We start from the raw sequence: 23,536 nt of genomic DNA, 5'->3' as shown, positions 1-23,536 counted from the left end.
CTCAGAAAGTCAAATATGGCATTTTCTCTCTTATAAATGGAAGCAAAATAATGCGTACACATGGAGTGTGAAATGGTAAGCACTGGAGCCTCAGAAGGGTGGAGAGGTGGAAGGGGGGTGGGTAATGAGAATTTACTTAATGGGCGAATGTACACTATTGGGTGATGGATACACTAAAAGTCCAACTTCTGCCTCTATGCAATATATCCATGCAACAAAATTGCACCTGTACCCCTTACATTTATACACGTAAAAGAGTAAAATAAATGCCTCCTATCAACATCAAATGATTTCTTTGTCCCATTCATTGCTGTCTCCTTGAGTTCTGTGTCCTTTATGAACATCTCCCCAGCAAAGGGATGGCGGTCCCTGAGCCCAGGGACGGGACAGCAGTGCAGAAGCAATGGGGCGGTGGAGGAGCGGGAGGTCAAAGTCAGGTTTTGACGGGCGAGGGGAGAATGAGGGTTGAGGCTGTGGAGATGGCAGGCCACTGCAGGCAGTATACATTTAAGAAGCTTGGCTGAAGGAGAGAAAAGCAGACAGCCTGGAGCAAGTGGAGACCTAGCACTTTAAAATGCTGTGGGAGAGCAGGGTGTGGGCGGGGCAGGCTGGAGGTTGAGGCCACGGAGGCAGCAAAAGGCAGGGATGCAGGAACTGGCTAGGGGCGGCCTTGGGAAGAAACAGGTTGCCTCCTCTCCTGCCGCTGCTGAGGGGTAGGGTAGCTATGCTAGTGGTCGGCCTGGGGAGACGGGGTGGCGGAGGGTCTCCCAGTGTGGGAGGAGGCAGGGCTCAGAGAAGGGCCAGTTGGCTGGCTAGGAGATCTGAAAAGAGGTACAAGTTTGGATTAATTGGGGTGGAGAATGAGAGGGAGGCCTAGCTGAGAATGGAGACGGGAACGGACCCACAGGGCAGTCAGAACTGGGGTGTTTTTCAGTTTTCTCCTGCAGTGCTTGGTGGCCTGGAGATTACGGCTGTTGGGTGGACCCAGGGCCGAAGTGGTCAAGGAATATTGTCAAGAGAGGGACTGAGGAGGGAGCCCACAGGGTCTAGGCTTGGTGGGGGAAGGCAGAGAGAACACACAGACTGGTGAGAAAAGGGGCCGGTCTACAGACCAGTGCTGATGTGCTGGATGAACAGAGGCGGCTTGGCAGCTGTGCCCACTGTGAACAGCATGGATGACACTTTCCTAGGAGGTCAGAGGTGATAGCAGCCCAGGGTGGGTCCAGGAGTGGCTGGCTCAAGCGGAGGGAGGGGGTCCTCACAGGAGACTAGAGATGGACAGCCTGAGAAGCCAGGGTGCTGGAGGGTGGGAGGTGAGACACAGGGGCCACTGGCGAGGGTGACGGTACAGCCCTGCTCCAGTGTGTGGCTCTGCTCTACTTGCTTCCAGCTGGCTGCAGGGGCAAGAACAGGGACAGGCCCGAGGCTTCTCTCTGGAGCCCAATCCCTGAATAGGGCCAGAGGCACCTGTCTAGGTGACAGACCCGGAGCTCCATCTGACTTTTTGACCAGAGGTATCCTTGCCCCCAGCAGAAGTTCGGCCCAGCCAGTGTCTGGTTCTGAGGGGTTTGGGCTAGGGCTGGGACTAGGACCTGTCCCTTGGAGCATCTGGAGTTACCGTGTGAAAGACCAGATCCTGGTATGCTGAAGACGCAGGGCAGGACCCAGGGCTGCAAGGTTCTCTGTACAGGTGCAGCTGAAGGGGCTTGGGGGCTGGTTACTTCCCAACAAGGGCCTGGGTTCAGCCTTTCAGGTGGGTCTGTGTTGGGAGAGCCTGAGTCTGACTTTCAAGGTGTTGAAAGCTTGGAAATGTTTAGTTCAGCCCTGCCACGACTTGCTGGGACCTGGGCCAACCTCTTCTCCCTGGTCTCTTCCCTCCCAGAGCCAGATGTCAGTGGATGCAAAAGCACTTAAATGCAGCGCCTGCCAAGAGCCAGTGTGTGCTGCAGTGAAGGTGCTGGGGCCGCCCTATCTCCCAGGAGGTGGTGGGGCCAGCGAAGACTTTTCTTCCAAACATGTCAGAGTCAAGGGAGAGCTTTTAAGAGGACAACTGCTTTACTCCCTGGTGCAGAGACCCCCCCAACTCAGAGGAGGAGGGGCGATCCCAGATCACCCAGTGAGCCAAGCTGGCCAGACCACCACCACTGGCTTTAGGGGTATCCCTTGCCCACGACTGCCACCAGAGTGAACCAGATGCTGGGGTCCCCTTGATAAAGGCCAGTGTCCACTCCGGACTCAGGGTCACCCCTGTAACATCACACAGCTGAATGGAGACACGAGTCAGGCTTAAAATAGCTAAATAAATCTTTAATATTTCTAATTGCAAATGTACAGAAATTGCACAGCCACACAGAGTCTTAGAACACCAACAGCTTCCTCTGTACATTATTACATAGTTAAAAGTCGCAGCTGGAGGGAGGAGCTCCAGCCCAAACTCCAATGTTTGCATTTTTTCCTTTTCACATACTTACAAAAGAGGGGAGCTGGGACGTGGTGTGGGGGCTGGGGGGCTTTGTGGCTGAGTGTGTAGAAAAGAGGGGCTGTTTCCCTGGACAGTCTGGCTCCCGCAGTTGTGCGGGGCGGAAGGGGAGGTGTACTTGGGGCAGATGCTCTGGGGGACCGGGGCGTGTGGAGCTGTAGCCTCAATCCTCCACCCCCACTCTCTGGGCAGTTGGAAAGAGTCCTCACTGACAGGAGGTTTGGCAGTCTCCATTACCCAGAACATGGAAGTTAAGCAAAAAAGTCAGTCAGGCCTCTGTGCTAGAGGGGAGAGCGTGGCTTTTTCCAGCAGAGGCTGAGTCTCAGTGACCAGGGGGCCCCAGGGCTGTGTTTTTCCCCAGCAGGGACTGTCCTTCCCTCCAGGGCCTCTGGCAATCCCATCCCTGGCTGCAGGCAGGGCCCAGCTCCTGGGAACTCAGGTTCTCTGTGGCCCGGGCAGGAGCCCCTGTTGACTGGCCCAGTGAAAGCACCCCAGCAGCCGCTACCCAGACAGCAGCTGCAAAGCCAACACATAAATGCCACAGGTAGGGAAAACAACCCCTGCAGACCTCAAGCCTCTTCCTCCTGCCCAATACTGTTCTCTAGATTCAGAAATAAAATAAAACCCTTGGGAGAGCAGCAGTCCCGGCCAGCCCTCGGCAGCACCAGGACCAAAGGATATGTACAACCATTAGGTGAGATAGTTACATTACAGTCAAACACCAAGAACATTTACAAAATTGGCAGACTTGCAATTAAGATAAAAATCTGTGAAGAGTCTGTACACTTTTACAGTTTTTGCACTAGGTAAATAAGGCTCTCGGCCTGAGAGCTCACCCACCCCTGCAAGGGCAGCTGGCACCGGCCACAGCGGGTGGCCTCCGAGCCCACCTGTCCAGGCCCTGGGAGCCTCCCCATATTGCTAAGGAGGCTCTGTCCGAGGTCACTCTACGAGGCAGTGGTGGGAGGGGGCTGGGGAGAGGAGGGCAGGGCTCACTGGGCAGTGGGAGGATGAGATCGGAGCCAGGCCCTGCCTGTGTGGTCACCCTGGTCTCAGGCACGAAGGCGCATGGGTGGGGACAAGACAGGAGTGGGGCAGGAAGGGGTGGGGGCAGGGCCTCTGCTCCTGCCTCCCATCTTCCTGTGGTCTGGGCCTCCCTCCACCAGCATCTGTCTCTAGCCTAACTGAATTGTAGGTTACATCTAAGAGCCCCTTCCCAGAGCAGCTGCTGTCACCTGTCCCTGAGCTCAGGGTGGATGCAGTATGGCTCTGGGCCACCCCTCCAGAACATCCACCCTTCCGGTGGGGCCTCTGTGGTACATTCCAGCTGCAGGGGCAGCGGGGTGGTTCCTGCAGCTCACTCTGCCTTGGTTCTGCTGGCAAAGGCCCCACTTCCACCCTTGTTACCCAGGGCCCTTGCTCGGAACCTGCAGGGGCTGGGAACAGACAGGGGCCGAGAGAGACCCAAGCTCCTGCTCATCTGTCTTGAAAGTGGGGGAGGGGCAAATAAGCTACGGAACAGCCTAGAGCTGAGGAAAACCTGCCCCAGCTGTGGGGTGCGCCCCTCCCCTGTATGCAGCGCCTGGGTCGTTGGCCGGGGGCCGGGAAGGGTGAGGAGGAGGCCGGCTGCACACACGGGGCTGGGTGCAGGCTGCTGCTGTCTTGGAGAGGGAGCAAGTCTAACATCCTCCAGGGCCGCTATTTCCCATGCAGTGCGCACGCTCAACTTAAAAGGCCCCTGTGTTCCAGCAAGCGAGCAAGCGGGCTTTTGTTTCTAATGCATACTGTGAAAGGAAAAAAAATCACAGTTATCCACCTTCTCAGGGCCTGCAGGCGTTAGAATCTTTTTTTAAACCATCACTCAGAGGAAGGATCACCTTTTCTGTCAGGGTGAGCACCAGGTGGCACTCCCTACAGGGCCACTGTGCCCTGGGTGTGCTGGGCCCCAGGAGAAGGCAGATACAGTGCTCAGAGCCATCTGGCCAGATCCACCCAGATCTTTGGCTTCTGGGAGCCCTAGAGCATCAGCCTGGGCCTGTGTGGGAAATGTGGGAAGCTGTGGGTCCTCCCCACAGGGATAAGAGCTCACAAGAAAAAGCCATGGCCCTCACTGGGTCTATCTGGCAATACAACTAAGGCAGGGAAGAAGGTGGCAGGTGGCGCTCTGGGGACAGGTTCAGAGGGGGTGGGTGGGTAGGAATCCTCAGTTCCTCACATCCAGGAAGGTCCCAATAGGCCGCATGCAGTGGCAGGTGCTTCGGATGGAGACAGGCAGGGGACACTGACCTCCTGCCCTGTGTCCTCCTATCTTCCTGCCTGCCAACCAACCCACCAAGTGCCAGGTCCCACAGGACAGGGCTTGGCTGCCAGGGAGTCCTGGGCCCCCCAAGGAAGTGAGGGGAAGCCACAGGTATAGGCCCCTAGTCCTTGAGTCCCCCCTCCAAGAAGCCCCCTCCCTGGCATGGATGTGGGGAACATGCACTCGGCCAGATCCAGGAGAACAAGGACACGCCACATTCAGGAACCAACAGACATGTTCTTGGCAGGCCCCCTGCCTCACCAGGCTGTCCCCACTCCCCAGCGTGCAGTCTCTTCTGCCCGCACCCCACAGGGAGCGGCTGGTGACCTTGCCTCACGCTGCTTCAGTCTCTGGCGGCTCCCTCTGCGGCCACCTCCTGGACAGCGGCGGGGAGGGGAGGCTCGGCCCCCTGACACCTGCGCTGGGGCTGCAACCGTGGGTGCCTCCCCAGGCCGAGACCCTGCCCTTGGCCACCATAGTCCCCCTCTCCTTGGGTAGCTTCCTCCCTCCTCAGGCAGGTTAACAATTGCTGCTGTTTCTGAACTCGCCGTTCTCAGTAATCTGCAATTTGGTGGGGTTGGTGGGGGAGATGCCGTTACGGGCTTGCATGCTGTACCTCTCTTTCAGCTGGGTCAGGGCACTCATGAGGCGGGCATTGGCGGCATCCAGCGAGGCAATGCGCTTCTCCTGTGGACAACGGGGGTGTGAGCGGGGGTCATGGGACAGGCTCCTTAGGGGCCTCCTTAGGGCCTTGTGTACCTACGACAAGCACTGCGATAGTAAGGAATGGGGTGGCCTGGAGATGAGGGGGGCAGGCAGGCTCCAGGCTGCAAGCAGTTGGCAAGAGAAGGCAGGCAGAGGCCTCTGCAGCATCATGGACGCAGCCTCGCTGCCTGCTTATCATCCCAAATGGAGCAGCTCTGGTGCTATCTATGGGCTGCCTGAGGCCCCTGGGGCCGGCACCCTTGCTCACATGTGTCTGCGTGACACACCAGAGGTCACCGCTCCTGGTCTATGCAGTTTACAGTCTGAGCAAGGCCCAGCCTACTCCTGGGCGAGTAAAGGAAAGCAGTGTAGCCCTGAGTAAAGGAGGCTGGAGCCAGAGAGCCTTTCATGTCTCCCCTCAATGCAGCCTGGATGCCACAGCTGTGAACAAGAGTCCCTCTGCTCCCTCTGACCAGTCTGCCATCACTCCTAACCCCACCTCCCTCCTGGTAGCTTCCACTCTTTGGTCAGCAGTCCTGGTGAAAGACAATACCCACCAAGAGCTCCGGCAGGGGCCGGGCGCGGTGGCTCAAGCCTGTAATCCCAGCACTTTGGGAGGCCGAGACGGGCGGATCACGAGGTCAGGAGATCAAGACCATCCTAGCTAACACGGTGAAACCCCGTCTCTACTAAAAAAAAAATACAAAAGACTAGCCGGGCGAGGTGGCGGGCACTTGTAGTCCCAACTACTCGGGAGGCTGACGCAGGAGAATGGCGGGAACCCGCGAGACGGAGATTGCAGTGAGCTGAGATCCGGCCACTGCACTCCAGCCTAGGCGACAGAGCGAGACTCCGTCTCAAAAAAAAAAAAAAAAAAAAGGCCGGGCGCGGTGGCTCAAGCCTGTAATCCCAGCACTTTGGGAGGCCGAGACAGGCGGATCACGAGGTCAGGAGATCGAGACCATCCTGGCTAACACGGTGAAACCCCGTCTCTACTAAAAAATAAAAAAAACTAGCCGGGCGAGGTGGCGGGCGCCTGTAGTCCCAGCTACTCGGGAGGCTGAGGCAGGAGAATGGCGTGAACCCGGGAGGCGGAGCTTGCAGTGAGCTGAGATCCGGCCACTGCACTCCAGCCTGGGCGACAGAGCGAGACTCCGCCTCAAAAAAAAAAAAAAAAAAAAAAAAAAGAGCCCCAGCAGGGGAGGAGCTGTCTCTCTCCTTTCACAGCCTGTCCCAGTGAGCTTGTGGCCCACTAAGACCACAGGTCTGACTTCTCAGGGCAGAGATTCTGGTTTCTTATTCCCCTCAGTGTCTGCAGTGAGGTATGACTGAGGATGGAGAGGCTCAGGTCACCCCCTCCTAATCCCAGGCCCTTTAACTCTTGTGGCTGACCAAAGGGCCAGAGCCCCCACCTGGGCATCAATGATCTTCTGTTTGGAGTCCACAGCTGCTTGCATCTCTGCATGGTCCTTCTTCAGTTCTTCCTCCACGGACATCAACCTATAGCCAGAGACAGGGACAGTCAGGCTGGCCCTGGAGGCAACAGAGGTGGGGAGGGTGTGGGAACAAGCCCATCAACCCCACGCAGAGCAGGGACACACTAGGAGACCCCCTCCTTGGGTCACAGACTTGACTCCCATACTTGCCTGGGACAGAGGCCTTCCAGCCGACTCCCAGCAACTGACACTGCTGGGCCTCCTTCCTCACCTCCACATCCCACACTTGCTGCTCCTAAAGCCCCAGAGGCCCCTGGGCTGCCCCCTTCCCGATGTTCTTCTAGGAGCCAAGATGGGTGGGAATGGGTGTTAGATCTTCAAAACCCCTAGAGCTAGGCAGGTGCTGGAACGATGAAGGCCCTGAAAGGCTCTAGAACTTCTTCCGCCCTGCTCCTGCCATCTTCACAAAGTTGTGCAGACTCTGCACTGGGCACTCGAGGTACCAAGATGAATGAACTCTAGTCCCTTCCCTCAAGGAATTCACAGGGCAGGAGGCACGAGTAACTAACTACACCCTGCATGGAGCAGCTGCTCTAGTGGAAAGCTCAGGTCCCTGGAACAAAGAGCAGAAAGCAGTGACTTCCTGGAGGGTGGGCTGGGAGGTGGCACGTCGGTAGGAGACAGCTGAAGGACCGGTGTGCAGGTAGGACAATGAGCAGAGGCTGGGGGACACCATCTGCAGAAGCTCAGTGGGCAGGAGGCTGGCTCTGTCCTGCTGCTCCCTCCCTGGGAGACCCCGGCCCCACCTGGCTGGCTCCTGAGACACCCACTGCTGGGCACTCCCACCTTCCCACTCTCCTTTGGCTTTGGGATTCCACACTCTCTGGGTCTGCCTGTCTCAGATGCCTTGTCCTGTCTGCCCCTGGACATGGGGGTTCCACAGGGCTTTGGCCTCAGCATCCCTTCTCCTTGCTCCGCACACTCTTCTCAGATGAGCCCTCCACTCTCAAGGCTTCTCTCCATCCCTGCCCTCTTGACTCCTCCAGCCCAGAGCAGCCACCGCACCCTGGGCAAGCCCTTGGCCCACTCACAGTAGACACACAGGGAGCCACAGTGCTGGGCACGGGACTGTAATGGGGGCAGCAGGGCAGCAGTTCAGGGAGCACTAACCAGGAGGAGTGGTGGCAGGGGGGGACCCTTGGGGCAGGTTCCCCAGTACAGGAAGGTACCACTCTGAGGAAAGCTTGTGCTGGGGGTGGGGTGTGGGGAGGGTATGAGTTTTGTTAAGGAAAATTAGATTGGAAGGAGACTGTATTTACCCTCATCTTAAAAACAAACAGGGCCAGGCACATTGGCTCACACCTATAATCTCAGCACTTTGGGAGGCCAAGGAGGGTGGATCACTTGAGGCTAGGAATTCAAGACCAGCCTGGGTAACATGGCGAGACCCCATCTCTTTATTAAAAACCAAACAAACAAACCAGAAATCTGGACATAATATAGGCAATGCAGTACAATTATTTCTAGGAGAACGGAAACCAACAAGGTGAGCCCAGTGAACGGCCTGGAAGCAGAGGGAAGGCAGAGTCAGCAGCCTCACTGAGCTGAGGAGACAGGCAGGTCAGGAAGGTCAAAGTGTAGGACTTGCAGGGCAGACAGCTAGAGAGGAGCAAGAGGCAGAGAGAAACTCCACACAGCTCCCAAGTGGGGGTTCCCCTTGTGTCTCTGACTGAATAATATCTGCATGCAGATGAGAAAATTACCAGGCTAGGCAAGAACCATCAGAAAGGAGAACACAAAACAATCCCAGAAGCAGTTCATGTTGTACCAGCAGGAGTGGAGTGACGCACTAACACTGGGAATCACAGAGGACCGTGGAAGGAAACCCCCTCAGCAGCAGGGCCACGTTAGGGCAAGACTAAAGGCTCTGCAGGACGCAGCCTAACAAAACTTAAAAGGAAACCCCGAGAGGACTGAACAGATTCCAACTAACCTCACTGTCTCCCAGAATAAAGCCCCCAGAAAGGATTTAAAGGGACACAAAAACATTCAGCACCTAACTGTAAGATTCACAATGCCTGGCATCCAACCAAAAATTACTAAGTATACAGAGAGAAGTAGAAAAACTCATAAGCAGGTGGAAAATATATCAGTAAAAACAGACTCAGATGTCACAGATGATAGAATTAGACAAGTACATGAAAACAACAAGGTATTATAAATACATTCTACGTGTTTCAGAAAATAGAAGTAAAAGCACAATGAGAATTAAAACTGATGGAATTTAAAGCAAAATGGAAATTCTAAGAGGTAAAAAATATAATTATCTGCAGTGAAAAAATACTGGATCAGATTAATAGCAGGTTACACACTGAAGAAGAAATAATTAGCAAACTTGAAGACATAGTCATAGAAACTATCAAAGACAAAAAACAGAAGAAAAATGAAGAAGATAACAAAGCATCAGTGAGATACGGGACAATATGAGTCAGCCTAATGCACGTGTGGTAGGAATCCCAGAGAAAGAAATGCGGGGAGGCAGGACTGCAGACATACAACCCAAGACCCAAGAAACTAGAAGAAAACCACACCAATGAACATCACAATCAAACTACTGACAACCAGTGATTTTAAAAAAAAGAAAAAAGTGTCTTACAAATAGCCAGGGAAAACAGATACATAAAGTACAGAGGAACAAAGACAATGACAGACTCCCTGTCATTACAGCCTCAGGGTGAGGGCCAAATCCGGACCATTGCCTGTTTTTGTAAACAGCCATCTCACACAAATAGTTCTGCTACAACAGCAGAGCTGAACAGTTGCAATAGAGCCATATGGCCTACAAAGCCTAAAATACTTTTGATCTGCTCCTTTGTAGAAAGTTTGCCAATCCCTGCCCTAGAGCAAAAAAGAGATATAGCTAATAAGTCAATAGGAGACAAAATGGAATCATAAAAAAATACTCAGTCCAAAAGAAGGCAGGAAAAAAAGAATAGATGGTACAAATAGGAAACAAGGCAACAGATTTAAATACATCAATAATTACATTAAATGTAAATGGTCAAAACAATCCAATTAAAAGGCAGAAACATTTAGACAAAAGCAAGACCCAACAGTATGGTGCCTGTAAAACAAACTCACTTCATATATATAGATGAGTGTTTATGCTCTGAATGTTTGTGTCACCCTCTAAATTCATATGTTGATACCTAACCCCCAAGGTGATTATCTTAATAGGTAGGGTTTTTGAGAGGTGATTACATCATATGGGCTTTGCCTTCAAAAATGGGATTAGTGCTTTTATATTATACAAGAAGCCCAAGGGAGCTTGTTCACACCCCCGACAATGTGAGAACACAGCAACAGGGCACTATAATATGAAGCAGAGAGTCCTCATTATACCCTGAATCTGCTGGCATTTTGATGTTAGACTTCAGAACTGGGGACAATACATTTTCTGTTGTTTATAAATTACCCAGTCTAAGGTATCTTGTTACAGCAGCCTGAATGGACTAAGACAATGAGTTAAAGGCACGAGGATGACAAAAGCTATACCATACTAACACAAATCAAAAGGAAGTTGGGGTGGCTACATTAATAGCAGACAAGGCAGATTTCATAGCAAAGAATATTCCAAGGGATAAAGAAGGTGATTTTATAATGACAGAGGTTAATTCAACAATAGTACATAAATAGCCTAAATGTGTATGCACCTAAGAATAGTTTCAGTGCATATAAAGCAAACACCAGTTGGAATGAAGGGAGAAATAGAAAAGCCAGTAAGGATATGGAATACTTGAACACTATCTACCTAATTGGCACTTACATTAAGGAGGAAATATTCCAGGATTGGTTAGTAGAAACGAACGTGTTAAGCAAGTCTCTAAATTCAGAACATGCAAATATCAGAGAATACAAACAATGTGGAGAAGGCAGTTAAATTGAAAAGCATTTCCATTCTTGGAAACACACACAAGGTGAGCCAAGAGCAGAGCTGGAGATCAAGTGAACAGCAGGTTTCTAATCACCCTGGTTTCACTCATGTTAACTATTTTATAATGAACAAAACTACAAGTAAATGAAGCAAACAACAGTCAGGAACAGAGAAACAGGTCGTCTAAATAGGAGGAATCCGGGAAGGCCTTATGCCATGGACAAAGCATGGAGTGGAGGCCTTCCTGGCTCTTGCACACCTGCTTGGTCTGTCCAGCTGATGGAGTCTTAGACCAGGCCAATGCAAACAAGACACACTGTCTGTCCTCCCATGCTTGGTATTAGAAGGAAGTAAACTCCACAACTGGGACCCTAGGGTTGACTGCACTCCCTGCCTGACACCAAGGTAGATATGCCCTACCCACAGGCAGAGACAGAGATGGAGGCGTCACCATGGGGCCTGACATAAGCCTTCAAAAAAATGAGAGTCAGCATTAAAACTTGCTGTTCCTCTGAAGCCCTTTCCCAGATAACCGAGGCTTAAAACTCAGGATATCAGACGGGCACCATCCCCCTTTCCCTCCCCACCCAAACCACTCCTCTTAACAGTTCCCAGCTCAGTAACTGGTACCCTGATACGCCCACACCCAGACACTCTTGGTAGGAATCTGGGGGCTATGCTGTGTCTTCCACCTTCACCTACTGTACGTAACTGATGCTCATTCCCACTTTTCTTACCCTGTATTTGGTTCTCACTGTCTTTCCTGGCACCCCCCAATCCAGCTTCTCAGCGTCCCTCAGAGCGCTAAGATGGCATGGCTCCTTGTAGGGGCTCAGGCCCATCGGGAGCCAGCTGTCACTGGTCCAGCCTCATCCCCAGCTTTGCATTCTGCGTGGGCTGCCCACCCTCTAGGCCACCTTCTGCCTCCAGGCCTGTGCTCACGCTGTTCCCACTGCCCAGCCACTCTCTTCCCTCCTCCTCTCCACACTCAGCTCATCCTTTGAGGAGGCTCTCCCACCAGGGGCCTCCTTGAAGGCAGCGATGTCTGCCCTGCCTGTGCCTGTGGCCGGGCCAGACAGGTGTGGGCCCCACCTGCTGATGATGCCCTTCATCTGGATGTCCTTGTCCTCCTGCTGCCGCCGCAGCCGCTCCTCGCCCTCCTCCAGCCGTGCCTGGTACTCCAGCACCAGCTTCTGCGTCGTCTCCTCCTGGCACTTGAACAGGGTCTCATACTCCTCCAGCTTCTTGGTGGAGATTCGCAGCTTGTCCTGCAGCACCGCCAGGTCCTACCAGGAGAGCAGCATCCACGGGCACAGCACCCAGGACAGAGAGCACAGCTTCGTCAGCCCGAGTGGGAGGAAGGGTAGGAGGAGCCCCACTTGGAAGGCCCCAGTGGCTGTGACCTGCCCACTTCACATAGCAAAGAGATGCCCAAGGAGCCCAGCTGGTGGGGGCTGCAGCCAGATGTGTGCCTGTTCCCCACCAGGGGGTCTCCACTCCAAGCTCCCAGCCTGACCTGTATGGCTACGGCGGGGATGAAGACTCAAACCCAAATCCCAGGAGTAAGGGTGTAACTAGGGCTTTGAACTTTTTATGACAAAGGTTAAAGAACCCTTGGATATATGAAGGACGTGTGACAGCACCCTGAGAGGTGGGAGCTCTGCAGGAGGGGAAACTGAGGCCCAGACAAGGAGACTATGTCACATGAAGAGCGACTGACTAGCAGGGTAAGATCCCAGCTTCCCAGCCTCTGTTTGAATCTAAAGCCAGAGGGTGGCAGTGGCATGAGGAAATGGAGAGAGAGAGAATTGAAAGGCAGGTGGTCCAGGCTCTGGATCTGCCTCAGTCCAGCACAGACCCCAACCATCAGGGAGGAACAGGGATGTGGACGAGGCTGGGAAGTGGCGTGGCTGCACAGAGGAGCCAGGTGCTCTGTGCTGAGCGAGGAAAGGCCAACGCCGGGATCGAGAGGGGCCAGACGCCATGAGGACACAGGGATGCAAAGAGCCTGGAGTGAGGCCAGGCCTCCTCACTCCCCAGCCAAACTCTGGCTCTGGGAGCACTGTGTCCCCTGTCCCCTGGTCCCCTTCACGTAACTATGGTGAAAGCAGGTGGATGCAGTGGACCGGGGATGGTGGTGGCGGCAGGATGCAGCATGGAGATGGGCCTCGCCTGAGGCCAGGGAGTTCTGCCATTCTGACCCCAATACCCTTGCTCGAGAGGCTGCCACAGGCTTTCCTGGGGCCCGGAGGGGCGAGAGCATCCAGAGGGGAGTGGAGAAGCGCCTGCCGATCTGGGGCCTGCGCTGGTTCCTCTGTCTACATGGACTGCAGCTGGCAGTAGGAGACAAAAACTACCCCCCGATCCAGAGCAGCTGCCACAGCTGGAAGGCTTGGGAGACCAACAAAGCATCCCCCTGCCCCAGCAGATGCTAGATGTGTGTGGCAGAGTGAGATTTTGATTTTCAGAATAGGTTCTGTTCCCAGGAGTGAGGAAGAAAACATCTCAATGGTAGCCTGACCCCACCCCCAATGCTGGTAACTGCTGTTTCTTTCCCAGGCCCTGGTGGAGACCAGAGTGGTGAAGAGCCAGGCCGTGGGCAGGCACAAGCCCCGGAGGCCAGGCTGGGGTGGCTCTCCCAGTCATCCTGGGGACCCATGCCTCTGCCTTCTCAGGTACTAGGCTCCCTCAGGGGGGCTCTATATGTCTCTTGGGCACCCTCAGCCCCTCAGCCCCTCAACCCCCAGGTCCTCAGGAAGCTCAGCTGCCTCAGTTGCCCCGGGCTAAGGAGCCTTCCCAGAGGTCCCAGGAGTCTGTATCTAAGACAATTCCCTTGTGATTCCAATCAGTAGATGGGAAGCTTCAGGTCTAAGCCTCAGGTCTAAGCTGCTAATCCATCCCTCTTGTTACTTTTCTTCCAGACCCCACTGACTGCTATCCTCACAGGGAACAGGGGCTCAGAGGGGACAAGCCCTTCACAAGGACACAAGCACCCACTGCTGGGGGACCTGGGGGAGAGACTCCTACCAGCTGTTCCAGGAGGCAGCCCCGCCCTGCCCCGAGCTGCCAGGGTCCAGCTTTACCTTTTCTGCTTGGCTGAGCTCGTCCTTACTTCTTAGCCTATCCCTGTGGGGGGGATCTGGGCCCAGGCCCTCGTCTTCTAACAACTGCGCGTTCATGGTCAAGAGCCAAGCGGCTGTGCGGTCCAGGGCATTGGGGCTCACGGGTGAAGGGCCCTACAACGAAACACAGCTGTGAGGGGCTGGAGGGAGGCGGAGGGCAAGCAGGAAGGGCATTAGTGGCCCAGGTGAGCCACAAGGACAAGCAGCTCTGGGACACGGTGGGGAGGGAAGGGTCCTCCAGCTGACTGAGCGCCTACAGAGGCAGCCCCCACCCAGGAACTCTGTCTCTCAGACAGTAGCCGAAGGCAGAGCCGACAGGTGCCAGGTGGCCTCCTGAGCAGCACCCTCTGCTGCCAAGGGGACAGAGAGTGACCCTGCCACTGGGGGCACCGGGGCAGGCTGAGCTGAGAGGACAGGGCCAGGCTGGGCTGTCAGCCGAGGCACCTCCACTCCAGATACCACCTGCAGCCTTTGGGTGACAGGGCCATCCATGCTCCAGGTGGTTGTGACTGGAGGTCTGTCCAGCCTGTGAAAACATTTTGGGAGGGGAGTGTGGGGCCAGAGTAGGGCAGGATGACTCCTGCTTTGGGTGGGGGCTTCGACAGGCTTGGAACTGAAGATGAATGCACTCTTTCTCTCTGACCCCAGCCTGCCCCTAGGGGCAGTGACAGAAGGGCCCGGAGTTCCCCAAGGCTACAGTGTCCCTGGTTCACAGGATTCAGGAAGAAGCCAGGGGGAGGGGGTGGTGCATGTGGCAGGCTGGTGGGATGGGATGGCAGCTGGGTGCGGGAGGAGGTGAAATGACCGAGAGGAGGAGGATGGTATGGGGTATGACAGCCCAGCTGGGCCCAAGTGCCCAGCCCTGCCCTCTGACTAGTGGCACTGACCTGCTTGTGCACTGACCGTGGCTTCAGTTCTGGGCTGTCCCCCTTGGAGGAAGAGGACTGCTGCCTCAGGCGGGTACTGGGGCCTGCCCAATCAGGTGAGGCCGACGCCAGGGTTCCGCTTGAGGGTCTTGGGTACTGCAGGGTGCCCAGCAGGTTGGGGGGCGTCCGGCCGCGGGGGGCAGGAGGTGGCGGCGGGGGTGGGGGCGGAGGCTGGTCGATCCTCCTCTGGGGGCCAGCACTGTTCTGCCGTGGCACCGTGGGCTGCCCGCCTTTTTCAGTCAGTGACATCTGTCGCCGTGCCAGCTCACCGGGCCGCCGAGCCAGCTCCTCCGCGGCAGTGCTGAAACTTCCCAGCTTGGCAGCAGCCGCCAATTCCTCGCTGTTGCTGTGTGAGCTCAGGGAGCTGTGGCCCTCAGAGCCTGAGTCGCCAAGGCCGCGGGGTGACAGCGGCAGGCCAGCCGCCATCTGGTACACAGGGTTCTGGAAGGAGAGCGGTGCCAACAGCTGGGGCCGGCCTGGCGCGCCCTCGGAGGTGCCTGGTGTGGTTGGTGTCTGGCCTGCCCGCCGCACCGTGGCCAGCCCTGCCAGGCTCACTGGGGTTGCCCGGGCTGGCCACCCAGCCACCAGCTGAGCTGCAGGGGCCTGCCCATCTGTGGGGAGGACATCGGGGCCCGCTGGGGAGCCTGCCTCCCCATCCAGCGCACGGGCATCCTGGAGGTCCACCATGGAGAGGCTCTTGCCACCGTTGGCCATCTGAAGATCAGGCTCGTTGGCTTCCGAGTAACTCGAGCTGCGGGCAGGTGAGGGCTGGACCCCGGAGGACCTTGTGACAAAAAACAAGTCCTTGTTTTCGGGGGTTGGAGACGGTAACCGGGTGAAATCTATCAGACTGCAGGGAGACAAGCACACACAGGGAAAGAAGGGGAAAAGAAGAACTGTGAGTGCAGCCAAGGCGGGTCCAAACCGACAGCACCCACCAACCTGCCGGGGCCTGGCAGCCCAAGTCAGCGCTGGGGAGATGGATGCGCTCGGGTAACAGGAGTGGGAGAATCCGGGGACCAGAGGCTGAGGCGGCTGCTCCTGCACAGAACCTCTTCTTTAGGGGCCAGCACTGCACATTTCAGGCCGCGCTGCCTGGAAGACCCCTTCCCTGTTCAGCTGCATCTTGGGACAATGGGTACTGGGGCCTGGCTTGCTCTGGAAAACTCCTCCTTAGCTAAGCCCTAAGCCACAACTCAGTGGCTCTCTGCTATCCACGGATCCTGCATTGAGAACTCCAACTTCAGAGTCACTGGGTTCCCTCTGCCTCTTCCCTCTTGTTCCTAATCAGACTGGTAACTGAAGTGGGGGCCCGGTGAAACCTCCTCTTGCCCAGCCTCCTGCTGCCGCTCCCTTGTTTGACTGGCAGGCGGGGGCTGGAGTTCCTGGCAAAAACAAGGAATGAGAGCAGGCTCCATGGAGAGCATGACTCGGTGGGAGGGCTGCACTTGCCCTGGCCTCCTCCTCACTCTACGCTTTTCTCTGGCCTCTTCCTGGCCCCTCCCCAGAAGCTAGCTCCTTTGGAAGAAAGCATAACTGTGGTGGGGGCCGGGGGGGCTTTGGAGAGAAGAACGTGGGTGGGGGGAACTGAAGGCAGCAAGGACTTGGGGGGGTTGATATGGCTTGGAATGGGGAATGGGTTGGCTTAGCCTCAGATGGCAAGGGAAGCGCCACTCCCTGAGATGGGCAGCAGCAGCCACTCGGGGCTGCAATGCTCATGGGACTGGGAGAGCTGGCTAGAGCAGCAGATGAGCCAGGAAAGATGGAGAGCAGTGGGAACCTGGCTGCCCAGGCCACACGCCAGGTCAGTCTTTTCAGAACTCACGGGCCCGGCTGCCTCTCAGCCGCTCAAGGGCTGTCCACCGCACCCCCCACTTCAAACTCTTGGCCTGTGACTCTGCTTGGCTTCGCTTGGCACATTCACCGAACAGATCCAATGCAAGACTCAGCGGACCTGCATCTCTGGCTCCTCCTAGGCTCCCCTAACCCCAGGTTCTTGATCTCAGCAGGTTCTTGATCTCAGCACCCTCCCCTGCTTAAAAGCCTGCCTTGCCACTGCCTCAGGGAGACCATACTCCCAACTCTGCTGCTGCAGCCACGACCTCACATGCTGGGGTAAGAGGGATCCCCGGTGGGAGAGGGGAGAGTAGGGGTGGAGCAGAAATGCTTCACCATGAACTGAAAGAAATGTCCCTATTTTGACTTAAACAAGAACGTTTTGCCTTCCAATCTGCCTTGTGTGTGTCTTATTTAGGCAAAGTAGACCCCAGGACTGGGTCTCAGCAACACTTTATGTTTTCTGGGGTTCCCAGCCTCCAAGCCTGGCAGAGCCACCGAACTCCTATTGAAAACACCCCCAGGTAAACACCACTTCTGAAGATTCTGACTCAGGCTCAGGAAATACCAGGAACATGTGTATTTTTAACAAATATCAGGGGATCTGGAAATGCTGGGGGTTATTTGGGACCAGTAATTATTCTTTGACACATCATGTCTTTGCTTGTCCCTCTACCTAGAATGCCTTTTCCACCAATGGAAATGATACTTTTCTTAAAACATTAAAAAAGAAAAGAAAAGAAAAAAACTATAGCATCACCTCCTCTAGGAAGGCTTCCCTGATTATTCCCAAACGGAGGTTCACCACTTAGGACCTGTACAACTCAAGTCTTGCCAGGTTTGTTTTATAAACACTAGGTAGGCATTCTCTTTCCTCATCTGAGATTACAGGTGGGCTGTGCCTAGTCTGCACACGCACCCACCACACCCAACATGCCTGGCAGCTCTTACCCGGAAAGATCATTCTCGATCACCATCTTCTGCAGCCCAGCTGAGATGCTGCTGCTGCCAGAGCCTGGTGTGGAGGCCAGGTCGTTGGTCCCTGGCAGCTGCCCACTACCTGGGGTGCTCAGCGCTGTGTGGACGTCCCTCAGGATCCGAGGCAGGGGTCCCAGTTTGGACACTATGCTCTGCAAAGGCACAGCAAGAGGCAGGTGTGACCTCCTGGGACCACACAGGTAGGCTATATGTGCTGCAGCCACTGTGGCTGAAAACCACCGCGGAGCCTGTCAGAAGTGCAGATCCCCACCTGCCACCAGTCAGAGCTGCTGGGTCTGGGAGGGGGGTGAGCCCAGGGAATCGGTAAATCTACGTTTTTAACCAGCTTCCAGGTATTTCTGGGGCAGGAGTAGGAGGCCCACAGGGGGAGATGCTGACCTAGTGCAAGCCTCTCCTTCAGTTTGCCCTGCCCTGGTGCCTCCGCAGAGAGGAAAGCACACATGGAATCCCAACATTTCCACACCTCCACCTCTCCATCCAGAGGCTTCTGTGACAGCCCCTCTCACATCATCTACTCCATGGGATGGGCTGGGGCCTGACCCACTTTGGCACCTGAGCACCAGTGGAGATGGTCCAGGCACCCCCAGGTGCTGGTCAGGCAGAAAGCAGAGCCTGAACCCATCTGAACCTTGCTGGCACGCTTTAGAGGACTTGAGGGGCAGAGGATTCTAGGCTATGGGGACACTGCCTTCACCTGTTTATGCACAAGCTTCCACAGAGGTCTCTGTGAGAAAACAAAGTGTGAAAACTCATGCAGGCAATAGAGCACACAATTGAGAGGCAAACAGTTGTGTTTCAAATCCCTGTTGCACCCTATCACCAGTGTGACAATACCAATCACCTTCCATTCTTCCTGTCTGGTTGTGCAGATACGTGGACAGCACAGGGGGAAGGTAAGTGGTGGCAGTGACAGTGACTGGTGTTGGCTGCAGTGCAGGGACTGGAACCAGTGGAAAGGAGGGTCTCGGCCCTCATTTCCATTTCTCCCTCCTGTGTCTCTCACAGCCAAAGGCAAGTGGATACAAATGAGCAAAAATGATGGCCTTTGATTGCAACAGCACCTATTTCTAGTGAAGTCAGGACTAACCTAAGTGTCCATCAACAGGGGACTGGTGAAATAAACAGCATTCATATGATGCAGTCATTAAAAAGCCCCTGGCGGTGGTGCAGGTTGCACTGACAAGCAAAGAGGCCCACAATAGAGTGGTAAGAAACGCACACAGCAGCATACACAGTACGTTCTCGCTTTAAAACAAACTGAAAAAGGGAAAGAGTTCTATGTGTGTGCGCCTGCATGTTTGTGCGTGCTTACACATGCACAGATCGCGTCCAGGAGGCTGCATACCAGTGCTCTGAGCGGTCACCTCTAGGGAATGGGACCAGGAGGCATGAAGGGCCTTCCAGGCCAGTTTCAGCACCTTACAAAAGTAAGGTGGTCCCTTGGAGCCCTAGAAAGCAACAGATATTTGGGAAGAAGTTCCTGGTAGACCCAGCCCTTAAGTCCGAGAACTAATTGCTCACTGTGTGGGCTGAGGCTGGGGGTCAGTGAAGTCTCAGGCTAGGGAGGGCTCACTACAGGGCTGACTGTAGCAGTGTCAGAGGTGTCTAGGGAGTAACCTTGTCAACAGATGGTCAAGGGCAATCCTAGAAAGGTTTCCAACTTCCTGCTGGACAAGTGGAGGTACAGGGTCTTGAGTCATCTTCTTCATACAGGTGAATTCGCGATCCAATTTTATTTCTCACATGCTCTGGCAGGCAGCACAGTGGCACTTGTCCACTAAAGGCTGAGTGCATGCGGAACACCCCAGCCCTAGTACCCAGAGTGGGGCTGCCTTGGCAGATACTGCTGAGTGAACACAGCATTTGCCCACAGAGAAAATGGGGCCCACAGATCCCCAGTGTGTTCTGACAGGACCTGGCCTGGAGCCCTGGGCTCCTGGTACGCAGTTAGCTCCTGATCATGCCACATGGGCAAATTCTCTGCCCTCCATGGTTACTCTGGAAGGGGGAACACTAAAAGACTGATGGTAGCTTTTGGCCCCACCTCCACCCCACAGCCCCAGGCACCTGCTCCAGCTGGCTGATGGCCTCCCAGAGCAGTGAGTGCAGGCTGGAGAGCTCGCGGCCCAAGTCGATGTAGCCCTCGAAGCCAGCTGTGTTGGAGAGGGTCTCGGGATTGGAGATCTCCAGCAGGAAGCGCTGCATGTTGGTCCACTCATGCTCTAGGAACTGGTTCATGAAGGACATGTACTCCTCCTTGCTGCCGAATCTGGAGAGAGGGTAGCTGGGTGAGCACTCTGGGCCCAGGCAGGCCCTGCCCAGGAACTCCCTCCACTGGGACACCACCACCCGCTTTCCCTACTGTGGCCGGCTCCCACCCCACTCACTCCCCAAGTCAGCTGAATATGCTCTGACCAAGGTCACCAGGGCCCTCCTTGCTCATGGTAACAGTGACCCTTTTCTGAACCTTTTATCTCAGGACCTGGAATGTTCTGTGTCCCCCATACACTGCCTGTTAACAGTGTCCTTCCACTTTTCCTCCAAGTTTCACTGTCCTGGTATGCAGATGATGCTCAATCCATGCTCAACCCAGGTCTCCCAATGAGCTTTCAGACATGTATTAATGTATGTGCAGGCACCTCCCCTGGGAGTCCCTCCTACTTAGCCTGGCCACACGTGAAGTCATCACCATCACCCAAACCCATGCCCTCCTCCTGAGTTCCCTACCCTAAGTGGAGACCCCACTACCCATACAGACACCTGAGCCAGAACCTCTGGCAGTTGTCAACTCCTCCCTCTTCCTCGTTCCCAAATGGCATGGCCCGCTGATTTTGCCTTCTAATAACCCCTAACCTTGTCCCTTGTAGCCACTGCCTCCTATACCCCCTCCCCTCCCTGCCAATTTTCTGCCATTGTTGCTAGAACCACAGCTATGCTCTCCTTTCAGGTCTTCTGGCTACCATCCTGCTCCCTGCAACCCATCTGCCCACCGCTGTCAGGGTGAGCTTTTCAGGGTCCAGAACAGAGGAAGGCCATCCTCTCTCTTGTTTAAAACTCTCTGGTGGCTCCCACAGCCCTGTCTGGCCTTCAGGTCCTTGCTGTCCTCTTAGGTCTCATTGCCAGCTTCTCCTGACCTGGCACAGCACATGGCCCTCCTTGGGATGTCCGACCTCTGCTCCTCTTCCTTGAGATAATGAACGCCTCACTCTGACATGCAGTTGGGGGATCTTGTCACCCTGGAGGCTTTCCTGTCTCCTCTCCCAACAAGCTGAGAGCCTTTCTAAGAGGTTCATGTGTGTTTGTCACTGCTCCCCTGCTTATTCCACACATCTCCCTGGCTGAAGTACTGAGCGCTACCAGGGCTGATTCATCTTGGTACCGTCAGAGCCCAGCACATAGACAGCCCCAGGATGGGGCTCAATCCACGCTTTGAGAATGAACAGCAGTGAGATGACCCAGCCCTTCTACTTCTGCCCTCTTGCTCTAAGGATGCAGCCGAAAACACCAATAGTGCTTTATCAGCAAAGAAAGGCATCCTGACAGCATGACACCAGGACAGTGGTGCCCAACCCGAGTGTCCAAGCACAGGGAATGGGTTAAGGAAATACGGGCCAGTTCCCCTTGGAGGAATATTAGTCATTTATTTCAAAACAGGGCTTAATGAACGCTAAGGGATATGTGAGAATCCTTATAATAATACATTAATTCAAAAAAGCAAAAGGAAAAAAAAAAGTCTCATGTTGCCACCTTTAAAAATCAAGAAACATATCAAAATGACATATACCTTGAGTAGAAGGATAGAGTGTGGAGATTTTATTTTTTAAAAAGTGGGAAGGAGAAGGACTGAGGATGACAGGGACAAAACCAGGGCCTGTTTATGGTCTCTGCCCAGCTTGGGGGCAGAAACACCCCCAGGGCTTGCCCTGTGGATGCCAGCCCCGCCCACTCTGCCTGGTGAGGGAGGAGGCACTCACTTGGCAAAGTTGGCCAGGTTCTGGGTGACCTTGGCGATGAGGGTGAGGGTGCGGGCAGTGCGGTCATCGGGGTACTCCTGCAGCAGGTTGAAGAGTGAGGGCGACATGATGGCTGGGCAGAGGAAGCGCAGGAAGAGGGAGGCGCTGATGAGCCGCTCACTGATGTCCGGCCGGCCGCGGCTGCTGCACTCCTGCCTCCACGAGGCAAACACCTCTTTCAACTCCCGTGGGAAGACGCTGTGCAGGGACAGACAAGGGTGGGCTTGGCCATCAAGCAGGGGCCCAGGACAGGAGTGCACACAGCAGGAACCTGCATTCCAGCCTTGGCTCTACCCCACCAGCTGCGTGAGGTCAGCCCCGCTGTCTGAGCTCTGAGGACACAGCTGTCTGGGGAGAGCAGTCAGTACAGGGCGGCTAAAGCAAGTGCCCAGGCAGTAGGAGGAGTGGGGAGACCAGGTTCCCATCGGGCAGTGGGTTCTCAGCGAAGGGCCAGGCCGGTGGGATGGGAGGAGGCCTGAGGAGTTGGCTCTCCATCCTAACCGGAATTAACTGCCAAGGGCCAGTGCTGAACTGCCTATATCCAGCTTCTGGTCTGGGCCCTCGCCACCTCTTCTCCAGTCTCTACTTCATTTTTCAACCCTAACAGCAGGCATCTGGGTCTAGGGGGAAGTGAGGAAAACAGGAACAGACCACTATTCCTTGGGTTCCCATCACTGGCTTTGAGACTCATTTCCTTTGCTTGAATGATGTCATAGGAATCTGGGATTTCCTACAAGCTCAGAAAGATCAACAAGATGGGACTACCCCTGAACACAGTGGGAGAACACAGCTCTCCATTCTCTAGATGGTGAGGGAAAGGGAGGTAGTGACTGCCCCAGGGTAATGGAGCAAGTGGGCAGAGATGGCCCTAGACAATGGGGCTCCTGGTTCTACTGGGGATCTTGGCCTGCCATGGTCAGGCCCACCTGGCCAACCTTTAAGTGGTTTTCCTATTTTTTTTTTTTTTTTCCCTAAAAGATACATCTCCCAGCCTGGGGCAGGCCAGGCCCCAGTGGTCCCTGAACTCAGTTTACACTTGGCTCTGCCATGACCTCAGGGTGATGTGACCAAGGCCCTAACCCTCCTGGAAGAATTCGGTTTTCTCTCCCTTAAACTGAGAAAAAGACCTGCCCTGCCAAGCTCACAGAGCCATCGTAAGGCTAAAACCCCAAGGCTACAATAGGCTTGAAGAACTTGAAATTTCTTCCCCCACAGGCCCAGCAGCCTGCTCAGCAGGCTCTCCCACAATGCATGCTGGCTGACCCATCAAGGGCACGCCTAGCGGGGAATGAAGGTGAGCCACCTTTAGCCGTGGCTCTCACAGTGCCTGGCACAGAACTGGACAGGGGGCAGGTGTTGAGTGGTGACATCTATCAATGGCCTTGTCCAGAATGGAGAGGTGCCTCTGACAAATGCCAGAAAGAGGAAATGGAAAATCACTGTCCACAAATGTTTTCCCTGAGTCACATGCCCAGCCCCCCTGGGAAGAGGGGGGAGCGGGGAGGGGGAAAGCATGGCCCAGCTGGGAATGGGAAGTGTGTTCCCAGAGTTCAAGGCCCTATAGTTGCTCTCCACCCCCAGCCCAACGGTGTGGAAACCTGCGCATTTGTGGCCCATCTTGAGGTGCCCATTTGGCCCAGGTAAGCACCTTGTATAGCCCATGGGCTAAGGCCCTGGGTGCCCACCCTCCTGGTCTTGCCCATTCCCCCCACCTTTTCTTGTCCTTGGGGAGCAGCAAACACTTCCCTGGCCCTCCTGTGTGCCCAGTCCTGAGCTGGTGGGGTCAC

General features: G+C 55.0%; 1 protein-coding gene across 9 annotated transcripts in view; it reads right to left on the bottom strand.

Moving 5' to 3' along the window:
• Window positions 1-2,286: 2,286 nt before the first annotated feature.
• Window positions 2,287-23,536, bottom strand: part of DAB2IP (DAB2 interacting protein) — a 186,309-nt gene continuing 165,059 nt past the window's right edge. For 7 of the 9 annotated variants that reach the window (XM_073021893.1, XM_007968195.3, XM_007968184.3 and 4 more), the window contains 8 exons: window positions 21,711-21,947; window positions 19,804-20,005; window positions 17,689-17,867; window positions 14,863-15,751; window positions 13,937-14,089; window positions 11,946-12,139; window positions 6,896-6,983; window positions 2,287-5,465 (listed from right to left, as the gene is read on the bottom strand). In XM_073021893.1, coding sequence (XP_072877994.1) covers window positions 5,298-5,465; window positions 6,896-6,983; window positions 11,946-12,139; window positions 13,937-14,089; window positions 14,863-15,751; window positions 17,689-17,867; window positions 19,804-20,005; window positions 21,711-21,947 — 2,110 coding nt within the window. In that variant the 3' untranslated portion in view covers window positions 2,287-5,297. The remainder of the gene's footprint in view (window positions 5,466-6,895; window positions 6,984-11,945; window positions 12,140-13,936; window positions 14,090-14,862; window positions 15,752-17,688; window positions 17,868-19,803; window positions 20,006-21,710; window positions 21,948-23,536) is intronic. The other 2 variants (XM_037984608.2, XM_037984592.2) reach the window with 2 other exon arrangements.

This window comes from Chlorocebus sabaeus, chromosome 12 (genome assembly GCF_047675955.1).
Source record: "Chlorocebus sabaeus isolate Y175 chromosome 12, mChlSab1.0.hap1, whole genome shotgun sequence".
Lineage (NCBI taxonomy): Eukaryota > Metazoa > Chordata > Mammalia > Primates > Cercopithecidae > Chlorocebus > Chlorocebus sabaeus.
Note: the sequence above shows the minus strand (reverse complement) of the source record. Positions and strands in the feature narration are given on the sequence as shown.